General features: G+C 31.8%; 1 protein-coding gene across 2 annotated transcripts; it reads left to right on the top strand.

The window, feature by feature from the left end:
• Positions 1 to 6: 6 nt before the first annotated feature.
• On the top strand, positions 7 to 7,365 carry LOC139816161 (leukotriene A-4 hydrolase-like). Of its 2 annotated transcripts, none has more exons than XM_071783531.1 (11): positions 7 to 333; positions 424 to 632; positions 1,035 to 1,147; positions 1,223 to 1,374; positions 1,458 to 1,569; positions 1,638 to 1,706; positions 1,967 to 2,255; positions 5,688 to 5,989; positions 6,163 to 6,417; positions 6,506 to 6,816; positions 6,886 to 7,365. In XM_071783531.1, the coding sequence occupies exons 2-11, from the start codon at positions 584 to 586 to the stop codon at positions 7,103 to 7,105; spliced, it is 1,872 nt and encodes a 623-aa protein (XP_071639632.1). In that variant the 5' UTR covers positions 7 to 333; positions 424 to 583; the 3' UTR covers positions 7,106 to 7,365. The 2 variants fall into 2 exon arrangements, with proteins under 2 accessions (XP_071639632.1, XP_071639633.1); XM_071783532.1 differs by having other exon boundaries at positions 1,065 to 1,147.
• Positions 7,366 to 17,161: the final 9,796 nt, after the last annotated feature.

Genomic DNA, 17,161 nt, shown 5'->3' on the forward strand with positions numbered 1-17,161 from the left:
CTGCTTCCTCGCAGAGAAAGCTGTTTTCATAATCGTATATAGACCTTTGATCGCATATAAAGCTAGATCTAATCAACCAAGTTTTTTAGTTTTCAATGCCAATGTGTTCAGAACCCAGATAGCACAGTTGATCTTTATGAATTCATAAAGATCAGATTCAGATCTTTTTGAATTCATAAAGATCAGCTGTGCTATCTGGGAATGTTCTAAAACGTCGGACAATCGCATGAAAAAGAAATGTCCGTATGTATGTGTGTGTGTGTACGGATTTATCTATAACTCAAGAACTAATCAACCAAATATTAAAGAATTATGTATATAGAAGTAGAAAATGTAAATATTTTAATTGGAATAAATTTTGAATTGTTTTAATTCGTTTTCGTCTATATAACGGTAACTTGTTAATCAATTTTAAATTTTCAGCTCAGAGTAAGACAGACTTAAATTTATATTTAGTCTCTCACGATACTTCATATAGACGAGACGCTAATCAAGATTTCTTTTCTTTTTTCTTTCACGTGATATAATTAACCATCGATTATCGCAAGTCGTTTGAAGAGGCGCTACAACGTCACTCTCCAAAATGGATATTTTAAGACCTACTAAAGATTCACATTCTTTTGCGATACCAGGTATGTGAATTTTTTAATTAGCTGCATAAGCATAATAAAAATACTTAAATTTACTTATTTACTTTTTAATTTCTTTAAAAAAATACAATAAAATAAGGTGCGGAATTCATAGATGTTTGAAATCAAAACAGATACTCAACTCTATAGTAACGTATAGTTTCCAAAATTATATTATTACCTTACAGTTTTTATTTGCTGATAACATTTTGTGCATCTTCTTAAATGTATAAAATATATTGTATCTAGCATAACGGTCTGAAAATTGCTTGCATTTAATATATTACACGCAATTATCACAATAATTTTAATTACAATACATTATCCTTCGTCGTGTGTATTTACTTGTTACATTTATATATCATTATTTATTACTTATATTTTTTTTATTTTCCTAATTATAAGAATTGGCACGTGTAACCGATATCCATTTAGAATTGATTGTGGACTTTAAACGAAGAGTTCTTAAAGGAAAAGTGATTTTGACAATAACAAGGCTACCTTCAATTAATCAGATTGTGAGTGAATATTTCCTTTTATATTAAGTAAAAATTTTGATTGCAGATTATTAATATGTAATATCGAATAATTAGATTTTAGATAACCTCGGACTTGTTATATCAAGTGTCACTAACGTGCTTGACGGAACACTTTTACATCATCATCATGTTGTAACTAATTCTGCCTTTGGAAGTCCATTTTGCGTAGATTTACCACCAACTATCGGCACTACTTATAACCCTGAGTAAATATATAAGATATTTTTAGAGAAATATATTTACTAAAAGTTATTGATGTAAGAATTAAATACCAATACGATACTTTCAGATGTAAAATTCAAATTGAATATGAAACAAGTCCAAACTCTCCTGCATTATACTGGCTAACAGCCGCGCAAACTGGCGATGGTAAACATCCCTTTTTACTGTCTAACAACAAGGTAAACTAATCAAACAAAGATATTCTTCTATATAAATGTAGAGTGTATAAAAATCTGTATTCTTTCAGCTAATATATGCTAGATCATGGTTTCCTTGTCAGGACACCCCGTCTGTCAAATTTACGTACTCGGCTAAGGTAAGAATTTAAACACAATTGTGGTATTTTATATGCTTCCAGCATTTATTTATTTACATAAAATTGATGACATTTGATTGATTATTATTGACATTATTAATAAAAGTAATAAAATTGCGAAGAGATAGAGACTGCATTAGTAAAAAAAAAAAAACTAAATGTTTTTGAACACAAATGCCTATATTTTCTTAGAAACTGCTTCAGTAAAACTAAAATAAAATATTTATTTAATTTTTATATTTGTATGTTTTATTTTTTAGATTTTGGTACCAAAAAATTTTTCAGTTTTAATGTCCGCACTTTCGCATAATAATGTAGATCGCGAGGATCCGCAGCTAGACCAATATGAATTCCGTCAACATTTACCTGTATCATCTTGTGCGGTGATTATTGCTGTGGGTTTATTACAAACGAAAAAACTTAATGAAAGAATGAATATATTTGCCGAAGAAAACATTTTTAAGACCAATTATATCAAAATTTTTCGTTACACTGCAATTGAAAAGATGTTGCAAATTGCCAAAAGATTGTGTGGTTCTTATATGTGGGGTAAAATATTGACTAGATTTTTCTATATTATTTATTTAAATTTAATTAAATTTAAATTTTTTTAAATTTTAAAAATTATTTTGATATGTTTATTTAAATTTATACAAATAATAAATTTTTGTTTTTGTGTATTATTACACTGCAAACCCAAGTGTATTAATTTTAGCTCTTCATACACATTTCTTGCTGTTTTAAATCATGCCATTTAACACGATTGAACATATTAATTTTTAATTATACACGATTATGCACGTTAAATGACGCAATTCAGCACATAAAGAAGTGTGGAAAAGAGCTTCAGTCAAATGTGTCATTTTTAGGGCCAGTTTCATCAAAGTCGATTAACTGTAACCTTCAATTAAACTCACTCTTTATCTCTTTCTAAGGGGGACAGAGAGTTAGAAAGAGAGGAAGAGTGAGTTTTTTATAATCGAAAGTTACAGTTAATCGACGTTGGTGAAACTAGCCCTTTAGCCCAGTCAAATTAAATTATTTTTGGGCGTTTGAATGAAAAAATTGCCGGCAAGCTGGAAATTGGTATACAGGTTCATTTTAGTGTCCTTTTAAACATACTAAAAGTCCCCATACATAGAGCGTGAGCCGGCTGCGCCATCTTGAAAAAAAGAGTACAAAAATGGGTTTTTTGCAAATAACTCGGAAATTATTAGTTTTACGGGAAAGAACATTCAGAGCGAAAATGTAGCTGATAAAATTCCTCGCAATTTGGTTTTTTGTAGAACTTTGTACGACCGTTAGTTCCCAAGATAGATTTTTTTGAAGCATTGGGCAAATGAGGAAAGAGCTGTTTCTTCGAGTGTTTTTTCAAAATATCTTAGTTCTGGCTGTCCGAAAGTAAAAAATGCATACAATGAAAGTGAAAGATAATTAAATTACCTACAAAATGCATTATTTATGTTATACCGCGCGACTAATATTTTTAAAAATATTACGGTTTAAATGAAATTTTGACTTTTGGAAATTGTGAGAATAAATATTTCCTCGCAATATAAGTCAGAAATGGGTAGTTCTACGTAAAAAATTGTTAAAATTAAGTAGAAAGGTTATTAAATTTTCATTATTTTGGTTTTTGACCGATTTGCATACGACTAATAGTATTTTTGATATCCGTAAAAGAAACGGTTTTTAGGTACACTTCTCAAAATGGCAAACTTTCGAGTTATCTTTTTTAAAAAAATACACATGTTTCTTGAAGTTTATTAAATTATTTTTAAAATGATTTTTTATTTGACTTTCTGTGATGAATACTTCCAGAGATATAGCCTTTTAAATATTTGTTTATGTTAAAAATTTCTTAATAATTTATAGTTTTTTTTACAAAACATGACATAAAATTACTTTAGAAAAAATAATATCGACATTTTTTCAAAAGTTTATATGCATATGTATGTGATCCTGCAGTGAAACCGGTTTTGAAATGAAAGTTTTTAAAAAATTGTCATTTTAATTATGCCTTTCTTAAGAGTTTTCGTAAAAAAATAGGGTTTGCCACACTTTTTTGTAATTTTCTCACAATCAGTTTCTATGAGACATACGTACAAAAAGTTTTAGACCAAATTTGAAGCTTATAAAATTTCCTGAAAAACAGTATATTCGGCATTAATATGTGACCAACAATTATACCAACAACAGATGCTAGAATAATGTTACTCTTTTTTCCTCAGTTTACCGTAATTTTTAATGATTTAAATATTGTCGAAAAAATTTATTTGGAAATTTTTGCGGTTGGCGTAAGTTTCAAATCTCATTATACATTATGTAAGCTTCTCGTTGGTCTTTGGGTTAAATTTTTAAGACGGGTAATATTCGAGATATAGAGCGTCAAAAGTAGCCGCAACAAATTTCTGTTTTTTATGCAGAGGCGAGCACACAGTGCATATTTATTGTTGAAATACTAATAATTAAACCAATAAAAACATAAAAAACTGCATATGAAAAAAAAATTTGTTGCGGCCACTTTTGACACCCTATATCTCGAATACTACCTGTCTTAAAAATTTAACCCAAAGACCAACGGGAAGCTTACATCATGTATAATGAGATTTGAAACTTACGCCGACCGCAAAAATTTCCAAATAAATTTTTTCGACAGTATTTAAATCATTAAAAATTACGGTAAACTGAGGAAAAAAGAGTAACATTATTCTAGCATCTGTTGTTGGTATAATTGTTGGTCACATATTAATGCCGAATATACTGTTTTTCAGGAAATTTTATAAACTTTAAATTTGGTCTGAAACATTTTGTACGTATCTCTCATAGAAACTGAGAAAATTACAAAAAAGTGTGGCAAACCCCATTTTTTTACGAAAACTCCTAAGAAAGGCATAATTAAAATGACAATTTTTTAAAAACTTTCATTTCAAAACCGTTTCCACTGCAGACTCACATACATATGCATATAAACTTTTGAAAAAATGTCGATATTATTTTTTCTAAAGTAATTTTATGTCATGTTTTGTAAAAAAAACTGTAAATTATTAAGAAATTTTTAACATAAACAAATATTTAAAAGGCTATATCTCTGGAAGTATTCATCACAGAGAGTCAAATAAAAAATCATTTTAAAAATAATTTAATAAACTTCAAGAAACATGTGTATTTTTTTAAAAAAGATAACTTGAAAGTTTGCCATTTTGAGAAGTGTACCTAAAAACCGTTTCTTTTACGGATATCAAAAATACTATTAGTCGTATGCAAATCGGTCAAAAACCAAAATAATGAAAATTTAATAACCTTTCTACTTGATTTTAACAATTTTTTACGTAGGACTACCCATTTCCGACTTATATTGCGAGGAAATATTTATTCTCACAATTTCCAAAAGTCAAAATTTCATTTAAACCGTAATATTTCTAGAAATATTAGTCGCGCGGTATAACATAAATAATGCATTTTGTAGGTAATTTAATTATCTTTCACTTTCATTGTATGCATTTTTTACTTTCGGACAGCCAGAACTAAGATATTTTGAAAAAACACTCGAAGAAACAGCTCTTTCCTCATTTGCCCAATGCTTCAAAAAATTCTATCTTGGAAACTAATGGTCGTACGAAGTTCTACAAAAAACCAAATTGCGAGGAATTTTATCAGCTACATTTTCGCTCTGAATGTTCTTTCCCGTAAAACTAATAATTTCCGAGTTATTTGCAAAAAACCCATTTTTGTACTCTTTTTTTCAAGATGGCGCAGCCGGCTCACGCTCTATGTATGGGGACTTTTAGTATGTTTAAAAGAACACTAAAATGAACCTGTATACCAATTTCCAGCTTGCCGGGAATTTTTTCATCCAAAAATCTTAATTTGACTGGGCTACTTGGTCATTTCGATCTGTGTAAAAATAACACACTTGGATTTGCAGTGCAATCTTTCTTTTATGTTTTCTTGTTATTACGTTTAAAATAATATCTCCAGGTAGATACGATATATGCGTGCTTCCACCAAGTATCGCTCATTTCGAAATAGAATGTCCATGTGTGACATTTATTTCACCGCTTCTACTTCACGGAGATCGTTCTTATGTCGGTGATTCGCTTGCTCGGAACATCTCACAGAGCTGGGCAGGAAATTTAGTTTCGTGTTCGAATTATGAACATCTGTGGTTAAATAAGAGTTTCAGCCTTTTTATTTCCAGAAAAATTAGACGCAGTGTTTTATATCATAAAGGTATAGATGTTTATCTTCAAAGGGAAGGATTAAAGAACCTGAATAGTTTGGTAAGATTAATGTCTTAGTTAATACTTTGACTATAGGTAACAAAATAAAGTATAATAAAAAATGTTATTAATTGACAATATTTTACATTGTATATGCATCATAAACACACACCCAATTCCTGAATTCTTACTAAATTATTTTCTGAAATTGCATTGTGTAAATTGTATTGTAGGTCCAAGAACCCAAAAATGTCAACAAGCTAAGATGCTTATTACCCAATTTGGAATATTTGTCACCTGATATACTCACTAAATATGTGCCTTACGAAAGAGGATATTTTCTCTTATGTCATCTAGAGAATATGTTAGGAGGACCCACAGTATTCGAACTATTTCTTCAATCTTATTTTGATAATTTTGCATTTAGAAGTATTAATACTGCAGATTGGTTAAACTACTTACGTCAAAAATTTCCTGACAAAGTAAAGGTAGCATTCTTTTTATACATACAAACTATGGTTTTATCACTATTCATATGTTTAACATTAAAAATAATGACTTTTTTGTTGATTTCAGATGTTAGAAGATGTTGAATGGCACTTGTGGTTCGGTAACATTTTTTTCACACCTATTATGCCGGAATTGTCGGAAATGTCCGCATGGGAAAACAAGTGTTTTATATTAGCTAAAAAATGGATTAATTGGGATATTCTGCGTGTCCATGATATACCACCTTTTATGACAGCAGACGAGAGGAACCTCTGTAACATTGAGAAAATATTATTATTAAACAATCTACATTCTTCTCATCAAAGTCTGACCACAGTAAAACTGTGTTCTTTAAACAATTGTTTCTTTTGCGGTATCCAAAATGGTGGTGAAATACGGTAAATATGCATATCCTCTCATTCAAACTGATTCGCAATTGTTTAACTTAAAGCGCATATATTTCGCAGGTTTTCTTGGCTGCTATTGTGCATCAAAGTTCAATGGGATAAAAAAGTTGAATCAGCGTTGAACTTTGCCGTTAAATATTGTTCGCCAAATTATGCATATCCTATATTTAAATCTCTGTGCAAATGGCGAGAAATGCGTCTACTAATGATCGGACAGTATTATCAAAATAAGAAAAAGATATTAAATGAAACCCAAGAGAAATTAAATAAAATTTTATAGTCTTTATTTTTGTAACAATTAGCATGATTTTGTTTTTAATGGGTAAGTCATATATATAGTTTTTAATGGTTGGTTAGTAACTATAATATAAAATAAATAATTAAAGAAAGATGGAGCGTGAAGCCGTAACAAGGTGTTGGTGTTCATATATTCTATACTTACGTATCAAGAAATAACGAATTGTAATGTACATATCGTACATATACATATATTCCAATTTAATAAACTGCGCGCCGCAAATTTGTCGGACTTGAAACACAGCTATCTTTTGGCACATTAATACCTTTCCCTACCCCGGAATTAAATCTACACGATTTAATTGTTTAAAAAACGTAAATAATTTATTGCGAAAAATATTACCTCAGCCAGGATCTGGCTAAAACTTCCTAACTAAAATTAATTTAGTTAGGAAATTATTTGGATTTCAATTATTGCTAATAAAATATTTGCAAATTTATTCGATTTGTAGTGGATTTGTGCGCTAGAATTGAATATATTACAATATAAGAGTAAATAAAAAAATAACTTTTTATTTAACCATAAAATTACATTTAATACATTAAAAAATCATAGAAAGTAAATTAAAGCTTAGATTTGAAACAACGTTAAAAAGAAATATATAATATATTTGTGTATACGAATGATGAAAAGGAATTATGTATAATATGCATTATATCAAAATTATATATTAATGTGTATGTGGAAAGCCATGGCATAATAAGCAATATATATTTTGTTCACATATAAGATAGGACTAGAAATAAAGTTCACTCTTGAAAAATGTTCAAAATATTTAAACACATAAATGCGTGTATGTGCGTACGTGTGAATGTATACGTACAATTTAAAACAACTTGTCTTTCGAAGCGCGGATTCAGCTCTCGGCGGGTCTGAGTTCGAACCCTGGCGGAAATATTTCTACAAAATTTAAAAAACTATAAAATATAATTGCCAGAATCTATTAAATTTTACATGAATTTAAGAAGTACTACAAAATCCTACATGAAAATGCTAGACTTGGAACACTTTTGTAAATTTTTGTAGTATTCTACAAGTAAGCAAATGTTTTAATTTTTTAAGATTTTGTTTTTTCTTAAATTTTTAAAATTTGTAGATTTTTGTACTATTTTTTATAAATTGTAGTTTTTCATAAAATACTACTTGCAATAATTTCTTGATTTGAGAACATTGTAATTTGTGGTACTATTTCGTAGATATTTCTACAAAAAAATAACCATTTCTACAAAAAATTAAATATTTCAACAAAAATGTACAAATTTCTATTTCTAGTTAAATTTTGTAGTTATTTATAGAAATTTTTTCCGCCAGGGAAGAAGGCGCGGAAGAACAGACACGGAGTTCAGACACAGAATTGTAAAAAGAAGTATATTATAGAGTAATAACAGGGGGTTTATTATAAAGTAACAAGTACTCGCAATGTACAGTTTCGTGATGCACGCGTAGGTACAAGAAAGGAAGTTTATTATAAAGTAATAAATGTTCGCAATGCACAGTGTCGAGATGCACGCGTATTTACAAGAAACGAGCCGACACGGTATACGTACAAGAAGCGGCGCACGTGAGTATAATTCTCGCGAGATGGTATACTAGCGGCCGGGTACGCTTTACGGAGCGATCGCGACGGACGATTGATTCGTCGCGGACGGCGCGAAGTAAATACTAATATGATTGGCCTATTAGTTCGGCGCGTACAAGGCGGAGCCGGTTTTTCGGGCGTTCGCGGGCCGAATTGCGTGACAATCTGCCGGTTCGGGCGGAGCTGGTTTTCCCGGTGTCGCGGATCGGAGCGCGTGAAAATGGCGCGAAGCGCGGACGCGGAGATGAGATTGCGCGAGATTTCGTCAGGCCGGTGGAACCGGAAAATCCGCCGAGACGCACTCGACGGAGGTAGAGAACGGAATCTCTACCTCGGCGAAAGAATGAATTCGGATCAAGCCAGCCACCGAGAAGCACTCGATAGATCGGCAGATAACGGATCCTCTACCCCGGCGGTAAGCTTACTCGTATCGTATGGATCGATCGGAAACGTGGAATCCGCCGAGACGGAGACAGAGAAGTAAGGTTTCTCTACCCCGGCTTGATAGCTGTGGAGATGACTTGGAAATCAGTCGATCGTCGAGACGCACTCGACGGAGACAGAGAAGCAGGATTTCTCTATTATACCCCCGGCTGATAGTTGTAAAAATGATTCGGAAATTAGTCGGTCGGGCGGCATCGGCTGGTTGTTCCGCCTGAACGATGCGTATTTTCTGGGGCGCATCGTTACAAATTAACTATTTCTTTACGTATACTTTTAATATTTTAAGACATTTGTTCCAGCGGTTCCACTAATTTAAAAATTCCGTCTTTGGAAATATTTTTCCATGTCATGATAAATATTAGAAGAGAGATGTTACTGCTTCCTTACGTTTTTCATTTTTTTTTTATATCGCTTTCCTGCAACAGCAATCTAAAAAACTAATAAATAAATGGTAGTCAACAGACTCCGGACTGTGGATGAGATAAAATTTCCCAACAAAATTGCTACACAAGAGATGTCGTTTGCGTTGCAACGCGGCCTTATTCCATTTTGCAAAATAATAATACTATTAGGCAGTCTTCCACGTCTCTTGGATTTTATCGCTCTTCTAAGCTCTTTGTGAATTTCACTAGAATTTCGGCCCTTTGCAATTAAGGAAGGAATTGCACAAATTTCAAATATAAAGTGCGAACTTTAGTGTACGCGACATTTTATCAAAATTCCAGGTGTGCTGGCAGACATGCCTAACATACATAACTACTGAAACCGTTTGTTCATATCTCATGTATTAACCAATGTCACTAGATTTCGCGCAGACACGCAGCAAAAATTAAACATAATTCTTTGTCTCTTTACATATTCTCATGTATCTATTTAATTATGACACCAACTAGCTTCTTATTCTTCAATATGTCATAAGTAAACATATTCTATTGCAAATAGTAAAAAATAGTATTAAACATATATATAAATGTAGGTATCGCTTAATTTTTCTAAAGAAGTGCTACTTTTTTATGTATTTGTTACTGTATTTATCATATTTTTTCGTTAGAAATTTTGTATATTTTTTATCCGTTTTAAACTGCATTCTTTCTTATTGTTTCTTCTATTATTACATATGAATTGCTCAACAGCATAACCATAATGCTCTCTAATATTCTGTTTTGGCTTAGGGTTTAAAATAAAAAAAATTAAAAGAAGTGAAACCTTTGAGAAAGTGATTTAGAAAGATAAAATTCTGTTTAATGTGAGTTTGATTTGTCAGACGTCTGATCGTATATGTTTATGTTTATGCGGTTTTGGAACTTACAGCTGTTTTGTCTATTCTATAATACTTTAATTAACAGACCATATTGTAAAACGTGTGAAAAATAAAGCAGGGGTAGAGAGGGGTCAAATTCAGCTCACGAAAGTGTTGCACCCGTATTTCTTAAATATAAATATATTAAAGAATAATTGGCAAAATTATTATAAAATTATTTTACAAAGTGTTGAAAGTTTCTTGACCGCAACAGTTTATAGCTGACCTTGTGTTTGCAATCAGACGGGCAGTGTGACTCCTGCCGGCAAGCAGCATGTTATTTAACATTCCATCCTACTGTCGCCTAGGGGAGCACGGTCCATTTCAATGCATAATTAATAATTTAATATTTATATTCAATTAATTGATTGCTAATATACTACTGACATTCTTATCGAAATACTTTATTGCGGCTTTACATAAAACAATAAATTTTACGACATCTATCAACATATAATTTTCCAATTAATTTCAAATTGTGTGCACGTATTACGTGTATATATATATGTATAAATTGCAGGATTGTGTAATGTGCAGAGCAACGAAAAACAGTAACATATTAACCTTTGTTAGTAACTAATTAACTTTGTGATGCATTGAATAAAATATTTGACATTTACTTTATTATGTTAAATATTTCACGTCCATTATATGTGTGCGCATATCTTGCGAAGTCGAGTGTTTATTTTTTTTAGCATCATGATATCACATGGCTCTTCGCCGACTATAACTCCCCCACGAGTATGAGATTGGTGCGGTGGTAGTGGCTCTTTACCCAAAGGGTGGCAAACTTAGCGGAAAAGTTAATTCGTGGCATGTGGACGAACACGAGAAATATTGTTTTTATCGCCTATTCATTCACTTTCTGTAGGCGCCCTTACAACTTTTTCAAGAGAGGGGGGGAGAGCAGAGTGCTCATTTAGGGGTACTATTTTTGTTCAGATTGTGAACTAGGAGTTAAGAAATAATATATTTTATATGGTATAAATTATAAAAATTTTACAAGTTATAAAGTATTTGAAGAAAAACAATGAAATATAATAATTATTCGGAAAAGGCAAACCTTAAATTTCTTAACTTCCAAGAAGTTGATTAATCTTGAAACGGAGTGAAAATTATAAAAGTGAACAGATTTACTAAATTACAAATAAAATCGTAAATACTGTAGTAAATTTCATAATAATCCTCAGAAGATAAAATATATCGATCGAGTTCGATCATTCAAAAAAAAAAAACAGTTTCTAATATCTCCATGCATATAAAATTTTTCGATTTATGTAAAGCTTTGCCAGACAAAGGTATTTTTAAATAATATTTGTTAAAAAAATATTTATGCAGATTTTTACTCTTGTATAAATTAAAAAAAAAAGATTATCTGATTGTTAAAAAAAAGAATATCAATCATAAAACTATTCTAAATCAAAAAAATTAAAATAAAAAGAGGGCATCATATGTCTCTCTTTGCAGCCACTCATGCTACTTTCTTATTTAGAATAAAGGAAATATGTATCCGAGTATTAAAAATAAAAAAAAGACGAGCTAGAGAACATATAATTAAAGTAAATTAGTTCCAAAGTATGTGACAGTTATATTTACTAAATTCAAATAAGTCGAATTTGTTTGTGTGCGGAAAAGTCACAGTCACTTTGACGTTCTAATAATAGTCCGGGAGCCCACCGCAAAAATTTGGGTCAATCGCTTTTATGACAGATTTTTACTCGAAACAGTGGGTAATGTACCGCACAATACTAATCGCTTGTCAGCCAAAGTCGTACCCCTGCTTTATATCTTATAACAAATTGTTAACAAATGAAATTGTGCGAGGTACTTCACTCATTGCTTTTATGAAAATTTTCTGTTTCAATAGATAGGGGGCAATAAAATGGACCTTCCAATACCCGGCTGCCACCCCTCATCCCCTGCTTTAAGGGTGGCTGCCGATGTCCAATATGACAATATTGATTAACTAACCTACACCTATCACTTTTATGGACGAATGACATATCGTTGGAAAGCTCGTAAAATTTCCTTCAAAATAATACCCGGCTGCCGCACCTTCGCCCCTGTGGAGGTGAGGCTGCCGAGGTTTTAACTCGCTGCGCGAGTCCATTCGAAAACGCAGTTTGAAATGCGCGTTCTAGACAAGGACAGAGCGATGTGTTCCCATTTGTTCTCCAAATGTTATTATTCTCCTGAATGTCACATTGTTACAATGGCAGAGCAGGTAAGAATTTTGTGTTGTTTATATATTTTTTCGACATTCATTGAGTGTAGTAGTCAAAATGTATGATCTTATTATCGAGTCGAGTTTCAAGTTTGTTTTTCATCTTTTATGGAGTGTAAGGAAAGCGTAATTAGAATTTTCGAAAAGTTGTACTATCGAGTCGCATCTGTGTAATCATTTACGTAAATATGAATAACACAGTTATTGATCTGTAATTATCATAAGTAAAAGATCCTAAAAAATTTAGTTGTAGGCAAAGGATAGATGTCATGATTAACTGATTAGACATATTTAATACTCACTTTGCCGTATGATTCTTAAGTGAGGGGTTACTTCAGCAAAGCTTTCGTGGAGGTGAAGAAATAAAGGTTTTTCGTAGTTTACTAATGTATTTATTTATATGTTACAAAATCATTGAGAAAAAGTATTAATTTACAATATGCTGTGTTGCATCAGATGTTAAAGTATATACGAGTAGCCAGCTTGCAGCTATCTCTTCATCTTGCGATTTGCGGTGCGGATTTGAACAATTATTATTGCACGATCATCGCGCGGATATAGTAAACAGTATAATCTTGCGCAGTATTAAACATTTACAATGTTTCTTAACAATGCTTTTATGATCATGCTTTACTTGTCAATAATATGTATAGCCATGTGAAACTTATTGAATGAAAAAAACAGCAATAACAGACATTTGCAAGAAGATGGAAAATTATTCATCGTAAAATTCGTCAGAGAACTCATCTCCCGAAAAATCTACATCAAAATCAATGTCGTCGGTTGTTTCCTTTTCTACAATTTCGTTAGTATCGTTCATCATTTCCTCTGAACTTGAATCATTTCTGGCATCTTCCTGCAAAATTTCTGTTATTGTCGAAGGTAAAGCGTCTAGAGCATTCTGGCGACAACACTAGTTTGAAACCGACGTGGTTCATTGGGGACGCTTTACCTTCGACAATAACAGAAATTTTGCAGGAAGATGCCAGAAATGATTCAAGTTCAGAGGAAATGATGAACGATACTAACGAAATTGTAGAAAAGGAAACAACCGACGACATTGATTTTGATGTAGATTTTTCGGGAGATGAGTTCTCTGACGAATTTTACGATGAATAATTTTCCATCTTCTTGCAAATGTCTGTTATTGCTGTTTTTTTCATTCAATAAGTTTCACATGGCTATACATATTATTGACAAGTAAAGCATGATCATAAAAGCATTGTTAAGAAACATTGTAAATGTTTAATACTGCGCAAGATTATACTGTTTACTATATCCGCGCGATGATCGTGCAATAATAATTGTTCAAATCCGCACCGCAAATCGCAAGATGAAGAGATAGCTGCAAGCTGGCTACTCGTATATACTTTAACATCTGATGCAACACAGCATATTGTAAATTAATACTTTTTCTCAATGATTTTGTAACATATAAATAAATACATTAGTAAACTACGAAAAACCTTTATTTCTTCACCTCCACGAAAGCTTTGCTGAAGTAACCCCTCACTTAAGAATCATACGGCAAAGTGAGTATAAATATGTCTAATCAGTTAATCATGACATCTATCCTTTGCCTACAACTAAATTTTTTAGGATCTTTTACTTATGATAATTACAGATCAATAACTGTGTTATTCATATTTACGTATATGATTACACAGATGCGACTCGATAGTACAACTTTTCAAAAATTCTAATTACGCTTTCCTTACACTCCATAAAAGATGAAAAACAAACTTGAAACTCGACTCGATAATAAGATCATACATTTTGACTACTACACTCAATGAATGTCGAAAAATATATAAACAACACAAATTCTTACCTGCTCTGCCATTGTAACAATGTGACATTCAGGAGAATAATAACATTTGGAGAACAAATGGGAACACATCGCTCTGTCCTTGTCTAGAACGCGCATTTCAAACTGCGTTTTCGAATGGACTCGCGCAGCGAGTTAAAACCTCGGCAGCCTCACCTCCACAGGGGCGAAGGTGCGGCAGCCGGGTATTATTTTGAAGGAAATTTTACGAGCTTTCCAACGATATGTCATTCGTCCATAAAAGTGATAGGTGTAGGTTAGTTAATCAATATTGTCATATTGGACATCGGCAGCCACCCTTAAAGCAGGGGATGAGGGGTGGCAGCCGGGTATTGGAAGGTCCATTTTATTGCCCCCTATCTATTGAAACAGAAAATTTTCATAAAAGCAATGAGTGAAGTACCTCGCACAATTTCATTTGTTAACAATTTGTTATAAGATATAAAGCAGGGGGTACGACTTTGGCTGACAAGCGATTAGTATTGTGCGGTACATTACCCACTGTTTCGAGTAAAAATCTGTCATAAAAGCGATTGACCCAAATTTTTGCGGTGGGCTCCCGGACTATAAACAAAATATATCGCTAGACAAAAGAAGGTGAGAGAAGTTAAAAGCAATACTGTGCTCTTGTGCGGCCAGTTACTAGACATACAGTTTAGTATCGCAAGTCGATTGAAGAGGCTACAACGTGACTCCTAAAATGTATTTTTCCAGTTTTACAAAAAATCCACACTTATTTGCATTACCAAGTATTTTAATTCTTTAATTAGCTATATTAGAAGCATAATAAAAATAAATAAATTTTTATTGTTCCGGTTATAATTGGCACACAATCATCGTGACGATTCAATAATTGGTTTTGGTCCTCGTCGTCAAGATGTTATAATAAAAATACTTTAAACTTACTTATTCTTTTTTTTCTTAAAGAAAATACAATAAAATAAGAAAGTGCAGAATTCATAGATGTTTGAAATCAAAATTGCTACACATATACTTGATTCTATATAGTAACGTACAAATTTTCAAAATTAGATTATTATCTCACAGTTTTTATTAACTGACAACATTCTGTAGTATTACTGTATTACACTGTCTTACTCTTTTTCTTTTATATTAAAATATCTTTAAGGCTCCTGGTCCCTGAGCCGAGAACTCTGCGTTGACGGTGGCGCCGTACCGTCGCGGCAGAAATAAGAACTCTCTCCTCTCACTCTCTCCAATGGAGAATTCTGTCTTGTGACATGTTGACAACCTTATTTTAAGTTGCGGTATATTTCTTTATTATTCGCTCTGTACTTGTGCTCTAACGTTTAACGTATTCGTGAAACTCGTAAAATTGACCGTATGGTAAGATTTGCAAGAAATATATATGCGGAAGGAACATTCACCACTCCTTTCGATAGTCGTCAAACGGCTTGTTTTCCGTATGTTTAGGCTTCGTTTTATGGCTGTTTGTTTATTGTCGAGGGAAAAGGATAGTATCCGGTCAATTTTTGAAGTGTGCTGAAACGATCTGTTGTGATTTTTATTGAAATGTCTTTTTATTTCAGAAAATACCGCAATTCAACTTAAAATTAGGTGTTTTCCTTGCCTCGATAGTAAGAATCCAATATGGCCGCGGTGACTACCCAGGAGCCTTAATTTGTCCAAGTTTTGTAATTGTATTACAATTTATCACTATTTTTTAAAAAAGACTAATATTTTTATATATAATTATGTTCCTACAGAATAATACATATTTCTAAAATTATTACATATTTTGATAATTAAACTTTTAAGGAGGGTCCACATTATCGAGCCAAACCGCGAACCGAGTCCCGAACCGAATCTCGAGCAGAACTTGCAGACGAACCTCAAATCGAACTCCATCGCGAACCGCGAACATGAGTTAAAATTTTTTGAAGTCAAATCTCGTATTGAAATTTATAATAAATTTATATAAATTCTTAATACATGTATGCAAAATGCATATTTTATATTTACAATCGTATTTTTTAACATTGCAATATATATATTATAAATTTATTGCCTATTTATCACAGGTATAGAGTATGTTTATGCAATATTAATTCTAAATTTTGTTTTATGGTTTAAAAAGGAATTAAGTTTTGAATACAGGAAAATAATAAAAGCACATATACATATATTCACTCACCTTTTCCTGTTTCCATACTTTTTTTATTTTTGCTTTTTCTCTTTGCAGAGATGCCAATAATGTCGTCATCTTTTTTTTGTACATGTCACTATCACATTTGAGTTCTTTACTTATTTCTTCTTATAAAAAAAGTATGAGAACAGGAAAAGACGACTAAATATGTGTATACATATGCGTGCTTTTATTATTTTCTTGTATTCAAAGCTTAATTCCTTTTCAAACCATAAAACTATATTTAAAGTGGTACCAACTATATTTAATATTGCATAAACATACTCTAAATCTATGATAAATACGCAATAAATTTATAATATATATTGCAACGTTAAAAATACGATTGTAAATATAAATATGCATTTTTTTAATTGTTATAATGTTCGGGATTTTTAGCGTCCCGTATATAATAATCTTTTCTGCTCATAATCACTAATTAATTTTAAACATTTTTTATCAGACCATTCCATTTTGTCTATCAGTAGTCGTGTAGACTGCACATACGTGGATAGAA

Source organism: Temnothorax longispinosus, chromosome 7 (genome assembly GCF_030848805.1).
Source record: "Temnothorax longispinosus isolate EJ_2023e chromosome 7, Tlon_JGU_v1, whole genome shotgun sequence".
NCBI lineage: Eukaryota > Metazoa > Arthropoda > Insecta > Hymenoptera > Formicidae > Temnothorax > Temnothorax longispinosus.